This window comes from Pristiophorus japonicus, chromosome 19 (assembly GCF_044704955.1).
Source record: "Pristiophorus japonicus isolate sPriJap1 chromosome 19, sPriJap1.hap1, whole genome shotgun sequence".
NCBI classification, from domain to species: domain Eukaryota; kingdom Metazoa; phylum Chordata; class Chondrichthyes; family Pristiophoridae; genus Pristiophorus; species Pristiophorus japonicus.
The window spans coordinates 43,919,395-43,935,958 of record NC_091995.1 but is presented as its reverse complement, the minus strand read 5'-3'; the positions used below and the strand labels follow the sequence as shown (position 1 = coordinate 43,935,958).

Genomic DNA, 16,564 nt, shown 5'->3' with positions numbered 1-16,564 from the left:
GTGTGCGGGCACTATTTCTAGTACACACCCGTTGGTTCGGTTAAACCCGCACTCGTCTAGTTCCCCTCGGCCCACCGGGTGAGGGCATACTGTGATTTCCCCCCTTTGCTTGCAGTCAGCTAGGGAAATCCCAGTAAGTATGTTGTTTCGACGAACGGCAGAGGTGGTGGTTAGGTAGTAGCGTATGGAGACATTTTCCCGTATTACTCCGATATTCTCTAGTTGGTATAAGGGGAACGGCCCTGAATCCGGCGTTGCTATGGGGATCAACAGGACTATCCCTATCCCGGTAGTCCTACCCATCTGGCAATCTGGAATTGCGGGGTATACTCGGGTCAGTCCCTTCAGAGTACAATTATCCAGTGTCCCCCTTTGGTTCGCCAACTGAGCCAAATGTGAACTGTCTATCCAATCGGGTACTTCCCCGCGTTGGATCTGGTCGAGGTTGTGGCGGATCTGTCCCACCATCCACAGACCATAAGCATGACAGAGTTGCCCCTGTCGTTGCTTTATTGTATCTTCTTGTTCTCTATCAATGAGGTGATTGATGGTTTTAGCGTGAGCTTCCAGGACTGAGATGCCATCCAACTGGATTTCGACACCCTCCTTTCCTAGGTTGGCCTGGTCTTCCTGGTTTTGCTCCACCCTCTCCAATAACCCCTTCATCACCCCTTTAAGCTGTTCTACCCTCTCATTTAGCCCTTGTATGTCTATCGAGTTCACTACGGAGGTTCCTGTATTGAAAACGGTAGCAACATCATTTACTATTTCCCTCTTCACCCTGGGTGCTAACCCTTGTCCCCGGAACTTACTGGCACCCATGGCATCGGCAGCCTGCTGCATTACGACTTTACTTAACACATTGTACATCTTCCTTGACTGTTCGGTACAATATTCCGGCATCTGGATGCCTGAAATATTGATCAGAACAGGCACAATTTCATGTTTAACATTATCATACAATAATTCCCCTTCGTTGTACATTGCAATCCCATTTTCTGGTCCCTTAGTAGTTATGGGACAAGGCAGTTCTTCGGGCAATGTAGTGATTCTTATGGGGCGCGGTGTCGGAGGGGGTGAGAAACATACATACAATTATATTGCAGCCGCCCCCGCCTCCTCGTAATACCCACACAGCCCCATTCCCTTCTTGCGGATGACTGATTGCTGGGATTGTCCCGGAGGCGCGCAAATTATGCCGAAAGTACATTCATCAGGCCCTATGACATCCCTCCGTTTAATGCATCTGCTCCTTATACCCGTGGAGCACTGTACACATACTCTTATTCTTATTAGGATTCTTATTAGGATTCACTTGTAACCATGCATTAAAATAAGTCCTGTCCTTGCTCCAGTCCTTGGCTGCTGGGATGCACATTCCGTCCGTTAAATTAAACAAGACTCCATAGTTCATATAGTTGTTTATTTCCAGCGTGCTCTGCTGTCCGTCGGTGTTGCCCAGGGTACGTGCATGTCGCAGGGCTATCCATATTACGAGTAGCGCCTTTCGTATTCCCATTCCGGTAAGTATTATCTGTAATTTTAAACAGACGGCCTGGTCGTCACCAGGGGTTAAGTTTTTTTGCTCTACGAGTGTCCCTGTCACCCTGCAAAATCAGAAGGACAAGGTTATAATCGAACCATTTCGAGCTGAATCTGTAGGGCGTGCGCCCGTGTCTTTACCCACTTAAATATTACCCAAACTCCTATTATGACCAAGGCCAAAGCTATTCCTCCAAACATCGCTGTCTGCTTTACCGTTAGGTTGGGTTTGTGGACTACACCTACCCACCGTGGGGTACATTGGCTCTATTGCCAGAGGTGATGGTGCTATGGCTGCGCACTGCACTATCCGTCTAGTCCCGTTATCTCTTCCAGCCTGTTTATCTTAGCTTTTAACTCTTCAATTTGTTTTATTGAATATCTATTTCTTTATTGTATCAGGCAAGTATTATTACATAAGCTAGTTCTGTTTTTATTTTTGTTTCCTCTGTTAGGTGAGTCTTTTTTTTCCCTATTAAGAAATCCAAATTAATAATGTTCAGTATAAAACGGCTGTCAATGGAAAGGGTTAACTCCTTTCCAGGTTTGTAAGAAGACCTGATGTCATTACGTGACTTCACGTAATCATCTGAAAAAAAAGTCTTTGTGCCTTCAAAACTGGCTTCGAAATTAGGAATCCGTTAAACAGCATAAATCATTAGAGTAAACTCCAATGTTTTCTTAACTTCTAATTCAAGTACTTGCCAAAGAATTTTTTTTTTTAAATTGTTTTAAAACAAGACCACACATACAATAGCAATTTTGTTTACTGAAATTCAATTCTGTTTTTTTTTTAATTTCTCTCTTTCTCCTCGTTATCTTCAAAACCCTCCTGCTTGTTTAGACTGTTCGGGACATTTTGGAAATCTTTTCAAACTGCATTGAAACTTTTTCATAATTGAAAATTCGAATCCATGTAGAGTGTTTTTTTACTTATTCCAATTTTTTTTTTTTCTCTTCTAATTAAACCAATATCTTTTTCACAGCAAACATCAACTAGTATTTAGTAAGTTATGTCTTTTTCCATTTAGTCTGTTACATCTTTTTTTTTCTTTTTTCAAATTAGGTTTTGTATTTTACACGGAGGGTTCGTAACTCCATAAAGTTGTTAATTTAAAATCATTTGTTTACTTTCAAAGTGGCGTCTTTATCTTTTTCTTTTTCTCCATAACTGGAATGGAGTCCAGCTTTTGAGTGCTGCCTTTCGTTATCTCAAAATGCTCCAGTTTCAAAGTCGTTACTAAAGCTTGCTGTTTTTTAACATTTTCCAAAAGTTCCTTTTACACCTTCGCAGATAGCTCGCCACTTGCCCAGGAGTTTGACCTGATCAGATTTAATTTAATCTTTCTCTTTTTTTTTTTAAATCCACCTCAGTATTTCCTGTGCCTTCTCTGAATATCTCAAAATCCCAATTCAAACGTTGTAATTTCAATCTTTATTTAAAACTTTTTTTTTAGAAGCTCTTTTTTTTTAAAGCATTCTTTATCTCATTCAGAGACTAAATTTATGTCTTTCAACCCAATCAATCATTGCATGTTTTCTTTCGGCAAGTAAGTGAGCATGTCAAATAAATATTTTGCTCAACAAACCTATTCTTTATTTGTTTATTTTCCTAGCTCCGTAACTTATCATCCAAATAAATCCACACCTGCGTTTCTAACTTAAATGTCTTAAAACTTCCCACATACAGGACAACATTACAAAGGGTTTAAAAAAAGACTTTCACTCTGTTTCTAAAATAAACAGACACTTGCATTCCTCTTCCAACCAGGCTTTCGGAACATGAAAACATAAAAAATTCATTCTGCAGTCAAAAATCACACAGACACTTCTCACTCAACGATCAGACATTTACAACGGTCTCTCTTCTTGTTTTGGCCGGCTCTATTTTTGGATCCATGACCTTTCAGGGAATTTGTAGTTTTATCTAAATAATTCCTCACATAACTAATTCCTGAGGATTCCACCCTGCTTTAATCATTTTTTCAATTAGCTTCTTTTGTTTTTCCGCCAGGTGGCGGGTAAGCGACCCTTCTGGTCCCCACTCGAGTTTACTTGTTTTCATGGCCATTCCTGGGTAGGACTACTACCGTTAGGAATCTACTCTCAGAGGTCCGCTTTCTTTCGAGCGCGACTTGTAGTAAACTGTCTCTTGGCTACTGTCAGGTCACAAGTTCTGCTGTTGCACAAACTTATACAATTCTTAAAAACGCGTTTAAGCAATTCCCGCAGTGCTCTACGTATCCTTAACGACTACCTACCACCGCTCAGCCTGTTGGTCCGACCCTGTTCACAGGTTTGGATTCCGTTAGCCGCTGTACACCGCTTGGTTCTATCCCGGGGTATTTCAAATTACACTACTGAGTCCGGAAGATGTCTCTCGGTATCACGATCCCACGGTCTAAGTGTGTTCCCTACGCCTACTTGGTTCCTGGCCGTCACGTGGGACAAAAGTCCTCTTAATTCAGGCTCAGGCTAGGCGTTTGAGATATTAGACCGTCTCCTCATGTCGATCAACCAGCTTCCACCTTCCGCACCCTTTATACTTAAAAATTGTTTTTTATACTCACCCGGGTTTTTTCCAAGGGCGTCCAGCGACTCCGGGAAATCCCGTCGACTACGCCATTGTTAGCGTTAGTGTTTTCTTAGAAGAATCACTCAACACTCAGGGTCGGTTCCAATGCTGAAGCAGCTTTTATTACGCTCAGCGGGAAGGAAAAACTCAGGACCGTATCCAGGTTTCTCTTCACAGAACAAAGAGTTACATGTACCTTTATATGTTTCACAACAGTTACAAAACAGTTTACTACAGTTACACAGCCCATCACGGCTGGACACAAGCCAATCACAACGATATAGGTTCTTTTAACCCAATAGAATTCTCCTAGTATCCAGGGAACCATTGTCAACTTGGGCTGATCGATGACTTTATATGTTCTCTCCCTAGTTCTTTCATCTGGGAGAAATAATTGGTTTGTAGCCTTGTTTACAGCAAATGGCTTCCCTCTTATCTTTCTTCCTGGGGAATTAATTGGTTTATGGCCTTGTTCACAGGAGATGGTTTCCTTCTTATCTCTGTCTTCCCAGGCATTCCTACAGTGGGCCTCACAGGGTTATTGCTCGGTCAGTGAACGTTCAACAGTTCACAGCTTGACTACCTGGTTTCCCATCATGCCTGGGCAGCCATTTTATGTGTGTGTCCATTTAAGCTTATGTGAGTTTTAAATATCCAGCAGGTGCCTAATGCCTAAGTCTATATATATATTTCTACTCTCTACAACAGAGCGAAGATATCTCGGAGGGTTTTAAGGCTGGAGGTGGTTACAGAGATAGGAAGGGGGTGTGGCCATGGAGGGATTTGAACACAAAATGTAAAGAAAGACTTGCATTTAATTTGCGCTTTTCACGACCACCGCACGTCTCAAAGCGCTTTACAGTCAATGAAGTACTTTTTGGAGTGTAGTCGCTGTGGTAATATGGGAAGACTGAGAATCCCTCACCGTAACCTCAGCGGGTGACCGGTGGGACCCTAGAGAAATGGAGTAAATGCATTTTAAAAAAAATGTCCTCTCGTGCCGACTAACCAGCAGTTCCGCCGATTCCCGCCCACAGGAGAACAGGAAATGGCCCACAAAATGGATACTGATATATCAGATGCGGAGTGCAATGGGCGAGTAGAGAAAAGGGTCAGTCGGAAGGGATCCCGGAGTGGGTGTGAAATTCCGTGGTGGTTTTTTTTTCCGTAGGCTGCAGAAGACTGGGAGCCCCGGGCAAGGCAAATGTCTCATCACCTTGAGGAAAGCGCAGTCATCTTGCAGAGCGAATCCTGCTCGGAGGTGGGAGAGGTCTTGCTCCGTGGCTGACCAGAGCTCCTCGATGGCAGTCAGATTTTGCTCCATCGATTGCCGGACCTGGTCTGTCTCTTGCCTGAGCGCCTTGCTCAAACGCTGCTCTTTGTCCATGAGGGACTGGTGCATCTTCGAGAACTCCGAGGCGATGTGATGCAGCAGGGTTCCAGAGGTTTCCTTAAAAAGAGAAAAAGGATCATTCTCCCATCATCCCTAACTCGCGTCAAAACACACATCATCTGACTGACTGAAAAGTACATTGAGTTCCGATTGGAATGAGAGGGGTCAAAGGAAACAACAACAACAACAACTTGTATTTATTTAACGCCTTTAACATAGTAAACCATCCCAAGGCGCTTCACAGGAGTGTTATAAGACAAAACAGATACATTTGACACTGAGCCACATAAGACGAAATTAGCGCAGGTCTTGGTCACAGAGGTGAGTTTTAAGGAGCGTCTTGAAAGAGGAAAGAGAGGTGGAGAGGTTTAGGCAGGGAGTTCCCGAGCTTGGGGCCAAGCCAGCAGAAGGCACGGCCACCAATAGTTGAGCGATTATAATCAGTGATGCTCAAGAGGGCAGAATTAGAGGAGCGCAGACATCTCGGGGGGGATGTGGGGCTGGAGATTACAGAGATAGGGAGGGGCGAGGGCCATGGAGGGATTTGAAAACAAGGATCAGAATTTTGAAATCGATGCGTTGCTCAACCGGGTGCCAATGTAAGTCAGCGAGCACAAGGGTGATGGGTGAGCGGGACTTGGTGCGAGTTAGGACACTGGCTGCCGAGTTTCAGATGACCTCAAGTTTACGTTGGGTAGAATGTGGGAAGCAAGCCAGGAGGGCGTTGGAATAGTCAAGTCTAGAGGTAACAAAGTCATGGATGAGGGTTTGAGCAGTGGATGAGCTGAGGCAAGGATGGAGACGGCCGATATTACGGAAATAGGCGGTTTTAGTTATGCTGCAGATATGTGGCCGGAAGCTCATTTCAGGGTCAAATATGACACCAAGGTTGCGACCAGTCTGGTTCAGCCTCAGACAGAAGCTGGGGAGAGGGATGGAGTCAGTGGCTAGGGAACGGAGTTTGTGATGGGGACTGAAAACAATGGTTTCGGTCTTCCCAATATTCAGTTGGAGAAAATTTCTGCTCATCCAGAACTGGATGTTGGACAAGCAGAGAAAGAGAGTCAATAAAATACACAAATGGTTGGGAGGGAAATGTACTTAGGAATGAAATTTCTGAATGAATTTTGCCCCCAAAAAGTGGTGCTCTAATTGAAAAGCAATATACTGCGGATACTGGAAATCTGAAATAACAACAGAATATGCTGGAAACACTCAGCGGGTCAGGCAACATCTGTGGAGAGAGAAACAGAGTTAACGTTTCAGCTCGATGACCCTTCGTCAGAACTCGAACGTTTGGCTAAAAGTAGTGGAGACAGGAGTTTTGCTCACTTATTGGCCAGTGCAAGGACTATTCCAGAAACGGCAACAAAGACAGGGGTGTGGGGTGGGGGGGAAAATCAGGTGTAAAGTCCGAGGTTCTGACTGCGGGTCCCTTTCCCCGCCCGACAGAAGAGTTCAAATCGATGTTTAATTGAGACCGTGAGGTGAAAGTCAAAGGTAGGATTGTAATGGACAATGAAAAGCTTCCCAGTGCGTGACTGTGGTCACCCAGGACCGACCATGGGACATATTAAGAGCCAATTCACAAATATGAAGGAGGCCTCACAGGGATACGCTCTGGTACTCCTGACGCAATTACCCGGCTGATATAAAATTATAGTTGTTGGTCTCCATCTGCATCAGCCGTACGAAGTTACCATGGTTACAAAGAGTAGTGGTAGATGAAGTACGGAGATTAAGCGAGGTTGAGTTTGGGGCAGTGGTGGGCAAGGTACGGCCCCCGCAGGCCGCATCCCTCGGGGAATCGAGGGATATGGAGATTGGGCGGGAAAGTGGGGTTGAGGTCGAAGGTCAGCCCTGATCTCATCGAATGGAGCAGGTTCGAGGGGCCGAATGGCCGACCCTTGCTCCTACTTCTGATGTTCTTGTGTTCTTGTAACCGGGTCGCCAGTTCATTCTACCCGGCCCGATGGACGGGACAGAAATAGAACGTGAGCCAGAGCGGCACGATCGTCTGAGTCGAGTCACGGCTGCTCATCTCGATTACTGGAGAAAGACCGGCGACGTGTCCTTTCCTCTCCCGGTACCCAGAGTACGAGGGCAGGGGTGGAGGGAGCTCTCTCATCACCACTTTACACACGGGACTGGATCCCGGAGCACAAGAACTCCAGGCAACGGCACGCGATTGTCGTTCAGGCCTTGCGAAGCCTCGGGCTAAACTGAGAACACCACTCGCGTCGGCGAGCCTGCAGACTCGAGCCACTCTACCAAACAGCCACGTAAACCTTCAGTACCACATATAATCGATCGATCAATCATTTCATTCACTTAGTCACGGAATATTTTACTATTTTACACTACATTTTGTGCACTTAAGATAGTGGGGCCGAAACTGCCCCTTTTTTTACGAGCAAAGAGGCGGTAACGGGGCAACAAATGAGTTTCCGCTCAGTCAGGGCGGACTCTCCGGCAATCGGGACATCGCCCTCTTGATTTTTGAGGCGCAGAAGATGACTGCCCCGCTCTTGCGCGAACGGCGGTCGTGACGTCATTAGAGCGCGCACAGCCTGGTCCCCGGCTGGAAGCGACGTTGCCCTCAAATAATCAAATGGCCACTTGTCGGTGTCCCCGACAGCTTCGTGCGGCGGGAAGCTGCCAGTGGCTGGGCAGCGCGTCCACCCGTAAAGCGGAGGGCGCACCGCCGCGGTCACCATTTTATTTTAATTATCGGCCGACTCTGCGATCGGCCTGGCATTGGCGCCAACAGGCAGCCAGGCACTCTCTCTTGGGTGTTGGGCTGCTGGCCCGGCCGAAGCCTGCCCTGGTGGCCCGGTGGGCACCAAGTCGGCCTCGCAGCACTCCCCAGTTCTTGTCGGTGACGGGGAGGGACACTGAGCGGCGTCAGCGCAGTGCATCATGTCCGCATCGCGCTGATGAGCCTTCCACCCCGCTCGTGACTCACTTCCTTCCCTCTGCCGCACAAAACACACCCCCCAGTGATTTTTAATGTGGCCAATGTCCCTCTAGTCCCCGCCCCATCGATTGGGGCGGTAATGCACCAAATAATTTTAATTTTGGCAATTTTGGCCCCAGTATCTGACTATTATCTGAATTTATGTTTATAAATGATTGGGAGGGTAGACGTGGCAGTGATGATCAACACTGAGTTGGCCAGTTCCCATTCACCAATTGAACATTATGCTCTCACCAATGACTGTCAGTGGAGTTATTCATTCTTGCACAATTATTCACTCGTTATAATGTTATCCCACTTAGTTTGCAACATGGAGCACATCGCACTCACTGTTTTCAATTTTAATGGTAGCTGCTGTTAGCACAATTCACTTTATGTGCGCGCCAGTGTTCCCGCTAATTATTTGTTTGAGTGCGGTCCCGATACATTTGCTGCGCGGTATCTCTTCCAGCGGCAGGAGGTGGTGAGCATCCTGCGTAGGACTATGCGATGAGTGCGGGGCCACACACCACAGTGAGAACATTGGTGTGTGTGTGGCCATCGACTGCTCGGCAAATCTTGTCAAATAGCCCTCCGGCCCAAGTCATTGGCTGCCCCTGGTTTGGGGTGTCGATGGCCTGTGGATGGCCGGAGGATGGGGAGGGGAAGGGTCTCCCCGTTTTGGAGTCCTGTGAAAGAATGAATCGGGAGCTGGCGTTCCTATTGCGCGAGGCCCGAGCGGGGGTCATCGGCTCCGGGTAACCACATTGGCCGGATTGGCAAAAGCACGGTGACCGGGAGGACCTGTCCTCGTACTGGGCCTCCCCAGCGGGAGCTGGCGGTATGAGCGTAATGGATAAGGGGGCGGCCGATCTGATAGAGCCTGCTGTACACCTTCACCGGAAGTTAAAATTGGCCCTCTGTAATGTATTTGCTTCATGGGTTCTTTGCTTAAGAATTCATAGCAACACATTGCTATTAAGAACTAATCGGTTTATTGATAAAGGTTTAACAATCACACTGCACATTACCAGTTCATCCACTAGGCTCACAACTGCATACCGCATCGTGGATGACCTCGATCCAACTAACTGAGGTTTTATTGAGTCTTGTGACCATCACATGACTGGCTAAGCCACTCACAATGCAACAGCTCTATAACTGTTTTTGGTTAACAGACAAGGTCAAATGCCCCCTTATTAAAGGGACACTAGAACCTACAAATTAACAATAAAACGTTCAAGTAAACCTTAACAGATCAAATTAAAATTTGGTTGCCAGGGGTGATGATGCACTCCAGTCCCTCCGGCGCTCACCTCTCGTGGAAGGCCGCGAGCGTACCGGTGGACACCGCGTGCTCCAGCCCCAGGGACGCCCTGGCGCGAACGTAACCGCGGAAGAGAGGCAAGCAGTCGGGCTGAATGACCTCCTCAACCGCCCGCTACCTGGACAGGCTAATGGGCAACAGCTCTACAGACAGGTGCACCCATTGCATCGCCCACCCTGGAGAGTGGCGGCACGGAGTTAAACCTACCTGCAGCACGGAGATCTTCGCCTCTTGCTGGACGATGAGCAGACTCCTCTTCCTCTGCTTCTCTTCCTCAGCTGTTAACATCTCCTTCAGTTGGCGCTTAAGAGGTTTGAATCGTACAGTTAAAGTGCGCTCACTCACCAAAGACCAAAATACCATGTGTGCCCAGAGACTCCCCGAATGCAATGGCTGGCAGCCACGGTCCGAGAGCTGCACCCTCAGGTTTATTTTAAACGTCCCACGAGTCGGCCATTCCCAATTTAAACACTCAGAGCGAGGAATGGGCCTCCTTTGTGCCCCTCTGTTAGCGCCTCCGTGGGGCAATAACGCCCGGGCATGGTGAGAGTACCAACGCCCGCTAAATTCTCCGTGAGGTTTGTGGCGGTGGTAAACCGTCCTGCCACGATCCCCTGCGCCCCGGAGATCGCGACATCATCCGTACCTGAAATTCTGTTCCGCCCCCTGCAGCATCGTTGGGCGACACCATCGACAACTGCACCGGGCGCTGAGGGAACGGTAATTAAAGGTAAGGCCGCTTGTGTCCATAAAAACATTTTTTTTATCCCTTAGGTTTAGTTTTGAAAGCCTTGATGTGCTGCGATTGATCAGCCCTGCACTCTGTTAAACGGCTTGGGGATCGCCGATTGCCAACGGCGACAAGGGACATCATTTCCTTGCAGAGCCTGCAGCGATGGCCCTTCCATTTAAGGTAGGGAAAGGACCTCCAGGCCCGGTAGTGCTGCGCTCGACATTGGGCAGTGCTGCACCGTTACCCACCCTACTCCACCCCCAACCCACCTCTCGCCGACTTCAGTGCTCCACGGGAAGTGGTAGTACTTCATTTAACTCTCCAATTCCTTCCTGGTTCACCTCGGAGTCCCTCACATATGGCCTGCCGAGGGGAAGGGGGATGTGCGAGGGGTTTGTGTGTGGGGGAGGCGGCGGGGGAGTGTGGGAGGAGGGGGAGTGTGGGAGGGAAAGGGGGAGGGGAGGGGGAGTGGAGGAGGGGGAAGGGGAGGGGAGTGAGGGAAGGGGAGTGCGGGAGGGGGAGCGTGGGAGGGGGACTCTGATGGGGAGGGGGAGGGGAGAGTGGGAGTGGGAGGGGATGGTGCATGCGATGGGGGAGGGGAGTGTGGGAAGGGGAGGGGGGAGTTGGTGTTGGGGAGTGGAGTGAGGGAGCAGGAGGGGAGTGCGGGAGGGGGAGTGGGTAGGGGGAGGTGGAGTGGGGGAGGGGGAGTGTGGGAGGGGAAGAGCGAGTGTGGGAGGGGAAGTGCGGGGGCGGGAGGGGGAGGGCGAGGTGGAGTGCGGGAGGGGGAGGGGAGGGTGAGTGCGGGAGGGGGAGGGGAGGGTGAGTGCGGGAGGGGGAGGGGAGGATGAGTGCGGGAGGGGGAGGGAGAGAGCGGGATAGGGAAGGGAGAGGGGGAGTGTGGGAGGGGAAGGGGGAGTGCGGGAGGGGAAGGGGGAATGCGGGAGCGGGAGGGGGAGTGCGGGAGGGGGAGGGGGAGAGCGGGAGAGGAAGGGGGAGGGGGAGTTTGGGAGTTGGAGGGGGAGTGCGGGAGGGGGAGGGCAGGGGGAGTGCGGGAGGGGGAGGGGAGGGTGAGTGCGGGAGGGGGAGGGAGAGAGCGGGAGGGGGAGGGAGAGAGCGGGAGGGGGAGGGGAGGGGGAGTGCGGGAGGGGGAGGGGGAGTGCGGGGGGGGGGGGAGTGCGGGAGGGGGAGGGGAGGGTGTGTACCGGAGGGGGAGGGGGAGTGCGGGAGGGGGAGGGGGAGTGCGGGAGGGGGAGAGTGGGAGCGCAGAAGGGGGAGGGGGAGTGCGGGGGGAGGGGGAGAGCGGGAGGGAGTAGGGGAGGGTGAGGAAGAGTGTGGGAAGTGATGGGGGAGGTGGGAGTGCGGGAGGAGGAGTGTGGGAGGGGGAGGGGGAGGTGGAGGGGGAGTGCGGGAAGGGGAGGGGAGGGGGAGTACGGGAGGGGAGGGCGAGTGCGGGAGGGGGAGGGGGAGTGCGGGAGGGGGAGGGGAGGGGTGGTGCGGGAGGGGGAGGTGGAGGGGGAATGCGGGGGGAGGGGGAATGCGGGGGGAGGGGGAGTGCGGGAGGGGGAGAGGGAGTGCGGGAGGGGGATGGGGAGTGCGGGAGTGGGAGGGGAGGGGGAGTGCGGGGAGACGGGGAGTGCGGGAGGGGGAGGCGGTGAGCGGGAGGGGGAGGGGCAGTACGGGAGTGGGAGGGGGGGAGTACGGGAAGCGGAGGGAGTGTGCGGGAGGGGGAGGGGATGGGGCGTACGGGAGGGAGAGTGCGGGAGGGGGGAAGGGGGAGGGGGAGAGCGGGAGGGGTAGGGTGGGACGGTGGGAGGGGGAGGGGGAGTGCGGGAGGGGAAGGGGAAGAGCGGGAGGGGGAGGGGGAGTGGGAGAGCGGGAGGGGGAGGGGAGAGCGGGAAGGGGAGGGGGAGGGTGAGAGCAGGAGAGGGAGGGGGGGGGGGAGTGCGGGAGGGAGAGTACGGGAGGGAGAGGGGGAGAGCGTGAGGGGGAGGGGGTGAGCAGGAGAGGGAGGGGGAGGGGGTGTGTGGGAGGGGGAGGGGGAGTGAGGGAGAGGGAGGGGGAGTGCGGGAGAGAGGAGGGTAGTGCGGGAGAGGGAGGGGGAGGTGGAGGATGGGAGGGGGAGTGCAGGGGTGGAAGGGCGAGAGCGGGAGGGGGAGGGGGAGTGTGGGAGGGGGAGTGTGGGAGAGGGAGGAGGAGTGCGGGAGGGGGAGGGGGAGTATGGGAGGGGGAGGAGGAGTGCGGGAGGGGGAGGGGGAGGGGGAGTGTGGGAGAGAAAGGGGCGAGCGGGAGGGGGAGTGGGTGTGCGGGAGCGAAAGGGGGAGAGCGGGAGGGCGAGTACGGGAGGGGGAGGAGAGGGGGAGTGCGGGAGGGGGAGTTTGGGAGTTGGAGGGGGAGTGCGGGAGGGAAGGGGAGTGCGGGGGGGGGGGGAGAGGAGGGGGAGTGCGGGGGGGGGTAGTACGAGAGAGGGAGGGGAGGGGTGTGCGGGAGGGGGAGGGGAGTGCGGGAGAGAGAGGGGGAGTGCGGGAGAGGGAGGGGGAGTGCGGGAGAGGGAGGGGGAGGTGGAAGATGGGAGGGGGAGTGCAGGGGTGGAAGGGCGAGAGCGGGAGGGGGAGGGGAGTGTGGGAGGGGGAGGGGGAGTGCGGGAGGGGATGGGGGCGAGCGGGAGGGGGAGGTGGAGAGCGGGAGGGGGAATGGGTGTGCGGAAGCGGGAGGGGAAGAGCGAGGGAAGGGGGACTACAGGAGGGGGAGGGGAGGGGGAGTGCGGGAGGTGGAGGGGGAGTTTGGGAGTTGGAGGGGGAGAGCTGGAGGGAGGGGGGGGAGTGCGGGGGGGGGAGAGGAGGGAGAGTGCTGGGGGGGGGGGGAGTGCGAGAGAGGAAGGGGAGGGGTGTGCGGGAGGGGGAGGGGGAGTGCGGGAGGGGGAGTGCGGAGGGGAGGGAGAGAGCGGGAGGGGGAGAGCGGGAGGGGGAGGGGGAGCGCAGGAGGGGGAGGGGGAGTGCGGGGGGAGGGGGATAGCAGGAGGGGGTGGGAGTGCGGGAGGGGGAGTGCGGGAGGGGGAGGTGGGAGTGCGGGAGGGGGAGAGGAGGGGGAGTATAGGAGGGGAGGGAGAGTGGGAGGGGGAGTGTGGGAGGGGAAGGTGAGAGCGGGAGGAGGAGGGGGAGAGCGGGAGGAGGAGGGGGAGTGCGGGAGGGGGAGTGTGGGAGGGAGAGGGGAGAGCGGGAGGGGGAGGGGGAGAGCAGGAGAGGGAGGGGGAGGGGGAGTGGGGGAGGGGGAGTACGGGAGGGGGAGGGGTGAGCGGGAGAGGGAGAGTGCGGGAGGGGGAGGGGGAGAGCGGGAGGGGGAGGGGGAGCGCAGGAGGGGGAGGGGGAGTGCGGGGGGAGGGGGATAGCAGGAGGGGGTGGGAGTGCGGGAGGGGGAGTGCGGGAGGGGGAGGTGGGAGTGCGGGAGGGGGAGAGGAGGGGGAGTATAGGAGGGGAGGGAGAGTGGGAGGGGGAGTGTGGGAGGGGAAGGTGAGAGCGGGAGGAGGAGGGGGAGAGCGGGAGGAGGAGGGGGAGTGCGGGAGGGGGAGTGTGGGAGGGAGAGGGGAGAGCGGGAGGGGGAGGGGGAGAGCAGGAGAGGGAGGGGGAGGGGGAGTGGGGGAGGGGGAGTACGGGAGCGGGAGGGGGAGGGGAGTGTGGGAGGGGGAGGGGGAGTGCGGGAGGGGGAGTGTGGGAGGGGATGGGGGCGAGCGGGAGGGGGAGGTGGAGAGCGGGATGGGGAATGGGTGTGCGGAAGTGGGAGGGGGAGAGCGGGAGGGCGAGGGAAGGGGGAGTACAGGAGGGGGAGGGGAGGGGGAGTGCGGGAGGGGGAGGGGGAGTTTGGGAGTTGGAGGGGGGGGGGGGAGTGCGGGGGGGGGAGAGGAGGGGGAGTGCGGGGGGGGGGAGTGCGAGAGAGGGAGGGGAGGGGTGTGCGGGAGGGGGAGGGGGAGTGCGGGAGGGGGAGTGCGGAGGGGAGGGAGAGAGCGGGAGGGGGAGAGCGGGAGGAGGAGGGGGAGCGCAGGAGGGGGAGGGGGAGTGCGGGGGGAGGGGGGAGAGCGGGAGGGGGTGGGAGTGCGGGAGGGCGAGGGGAGGGGGAGGTGGGAGTGCGGGAGGGGGAGGGGAGGGGGAGTATAGGAGGGGAGGGAGAGTGGGAGGGGGAGTGTGGGAGGGGAAGGTGAGAGCGGGAGGAGGAGGGGGAGAGCGGGAGGAGGAGGGGGGAGAGCGGGAGGAGGAGGGGGAGTGTGGGAGGGGGAGGGGAGAGCGGGAGGGGGAGGGGGAGAGCAGGAGTGGGAGGGGGATGGGGAGTGCGGGAGGGGGAGGTGGAGGATGGGAGGGGGAGGTGGAGGATGGGAGGGGGAGGTGGAGGATGGGAGGGGGAGGGCTGGGGTGGAAGGGCGAGAGCGGGAGGGGGAGGAGGAGGAGAGTGCGGGAGGGAGAGTGCGGGAGGTGGAAGGGGGAGGGGGCGTGTGGGAGGGGAAGGGGAAGAGCGGGAGCGGGAGGGGGCAGCGGGAGGGGTAGGGGATGTGCGGGAGCGGGAGGGGGAGAGCGAGGGGAGGGGATCACGGGAGGGGGAGGGGAGGGGGTGGGTGGGGGGGGAGAGGAGGGAGAGTGCGGGGGGGGGGGGATTGCGAGAGAGGGAGGGGAGGGGTGTGCGGGAGGGGGAAGGGAAGTGCGGGAGGGGGAGAGGGTGTGCGAGAGGGGGAGGGAGAGAGCGGGAGGGGGAGGGGGAGAGCGGGAGGGGGAGCGTGGGAGGGGGAGGGGGAGAGCGGGAGGGGGAGGGAGTGCGGTAGGGGGAGGGGGAGGGGAAGTGCAGGAGGGGGAGGTGGGAGGGGGAGGGGGAGTATGGGAGGGGAGGGAGAGTGCGGGAGGGGGGAAGGGGGAGAGGGGGAGGTTGCGGGAGGGGAGGGGGAGGGGGAGGGGGAGTGCGGGGGGAGGGGGAGTGCGGGAAGATGAGGGGGAGAGGGAGAGCGGGGGAAGGGGGAGTGCGGGAGGGGGAGGGGGAGTACGGGAGAGGGAGGGGAGGGGGAGTGCGAGAGAGGGAGGGGAGGGGGAATACGGGAGGCAGAGGGGGTGTGCGGGAGGGGGAGGGTGAGTGTGGGAGGGGGAGGCGGAGGGGGAGAGCGGGAGGGGGAGGGGGAGTGCGGGAGGGGGAGTGCGGGAGGGGAAGGGGGAGTGTGGGAGGAGGAATACGGGAGGGGGAAAGGGAGAGCGGGAGGGGGAGTGGGTGAGCAGGAGAAGGGGAGTGCGGGAGGGGGAGGGGGAGTTTGGGAGTTGGAGGGGGAGTGCGGGAGGGGCAGGGGAGTGGGAGACCGGGAGGGGAGGGGGAGTGCGGGAGGGGGAGGGGGAGTGCGGGAGGGGGAGGGGGAATGTGGGAGGGGGAGGGGAAGGGGAGGAGCGGGAGGGGAGGGGAGTGCGGGAGGGGGACGAGGAATGCGGGAGGGGGAGGGGGAGTGTGGGAGGGGGAGGGGGAGAGTGGGAGGGGAGTTCGGGAGGGGGAGGGGGAGTGCGGGAGGGTGAGGGGGAGTGCGAGGGGAATGCGGGAGGGGGAGGGGGAGTGCGGGAGGGGGAGGGGAGAGCGGGAGGGGGAGGGGGAGTGCGGGAGTGGGAGGGGAGAGCGGGAGGGGGAGGGGAAGTGCGGGAATGGGAGGGGGAGAGCGGGAGGGGGAGGGGGAGTGCGGGAGGAGGAGGGTGAGAGCGAGAGGGGGAGTGCGGAAGGGGGAGAGCGGGGGGAGGGGGAGGGGGAGAGCGGGAGGGGGAGGGGGAGAGCGGGAGGGGGAGGGGGAGTGCGGGTTGAGGGGGAGAGGGAGGGGGAGTGCGGGAGGGGTAGGAGAGGTTGAGGGAGAGTGTGGGAGGTGGAGGGGGAGTGCGGGAGGGGGAGGGGGGAGTGCGGGAGCGGAAGGGAGAGTGCTGCGGGGGGAAGGGGAGTTGGGAGGGGGGAAGGGAGTGTGGGAGGGAGAGGGGAGGGGGAGAGCGGGAGGGGAGGGGAGTGTGGGAGGGGGAGAGCGGGAGTGGGAGTGGGAGTGC

At 56.6% G+C, this 16,564-nt stretch overlaps 1 protein-coding gene across 1 annotated transcript in view; it reads right to left on the bottom strand.

Annotated features, from left to right (window-relative positions):
* Window positions 1–4,645: 4,645 nt before the first annotated feature.
* Window positions 4,646–16,564, bottom strand: part of LOC139230193 (E3 ubiquitin-protein ligase TRIM39-like) — a 22,781-nt gene continuing 10,862 nt past the window's right edge. Inside the window, exons 2-3 of the mRNA XM_070862034.1 lie at window positions 10,001–10,096; window positions 4,646–5,567 (exon numbers count right to left, since the gene is read on the bottom strand). Of these exons, the coding sequence (XP_070718135.1) occupies window positions 5,193–5,567; window positions 10,001–10,096 (471 nt within the window). The 3' untranslated portion in view covers window positions 4,646–5,192. The remainder of the gene's footprint in view (window positions 5,568–10,000; window positions 10,097–16,564) is intronic.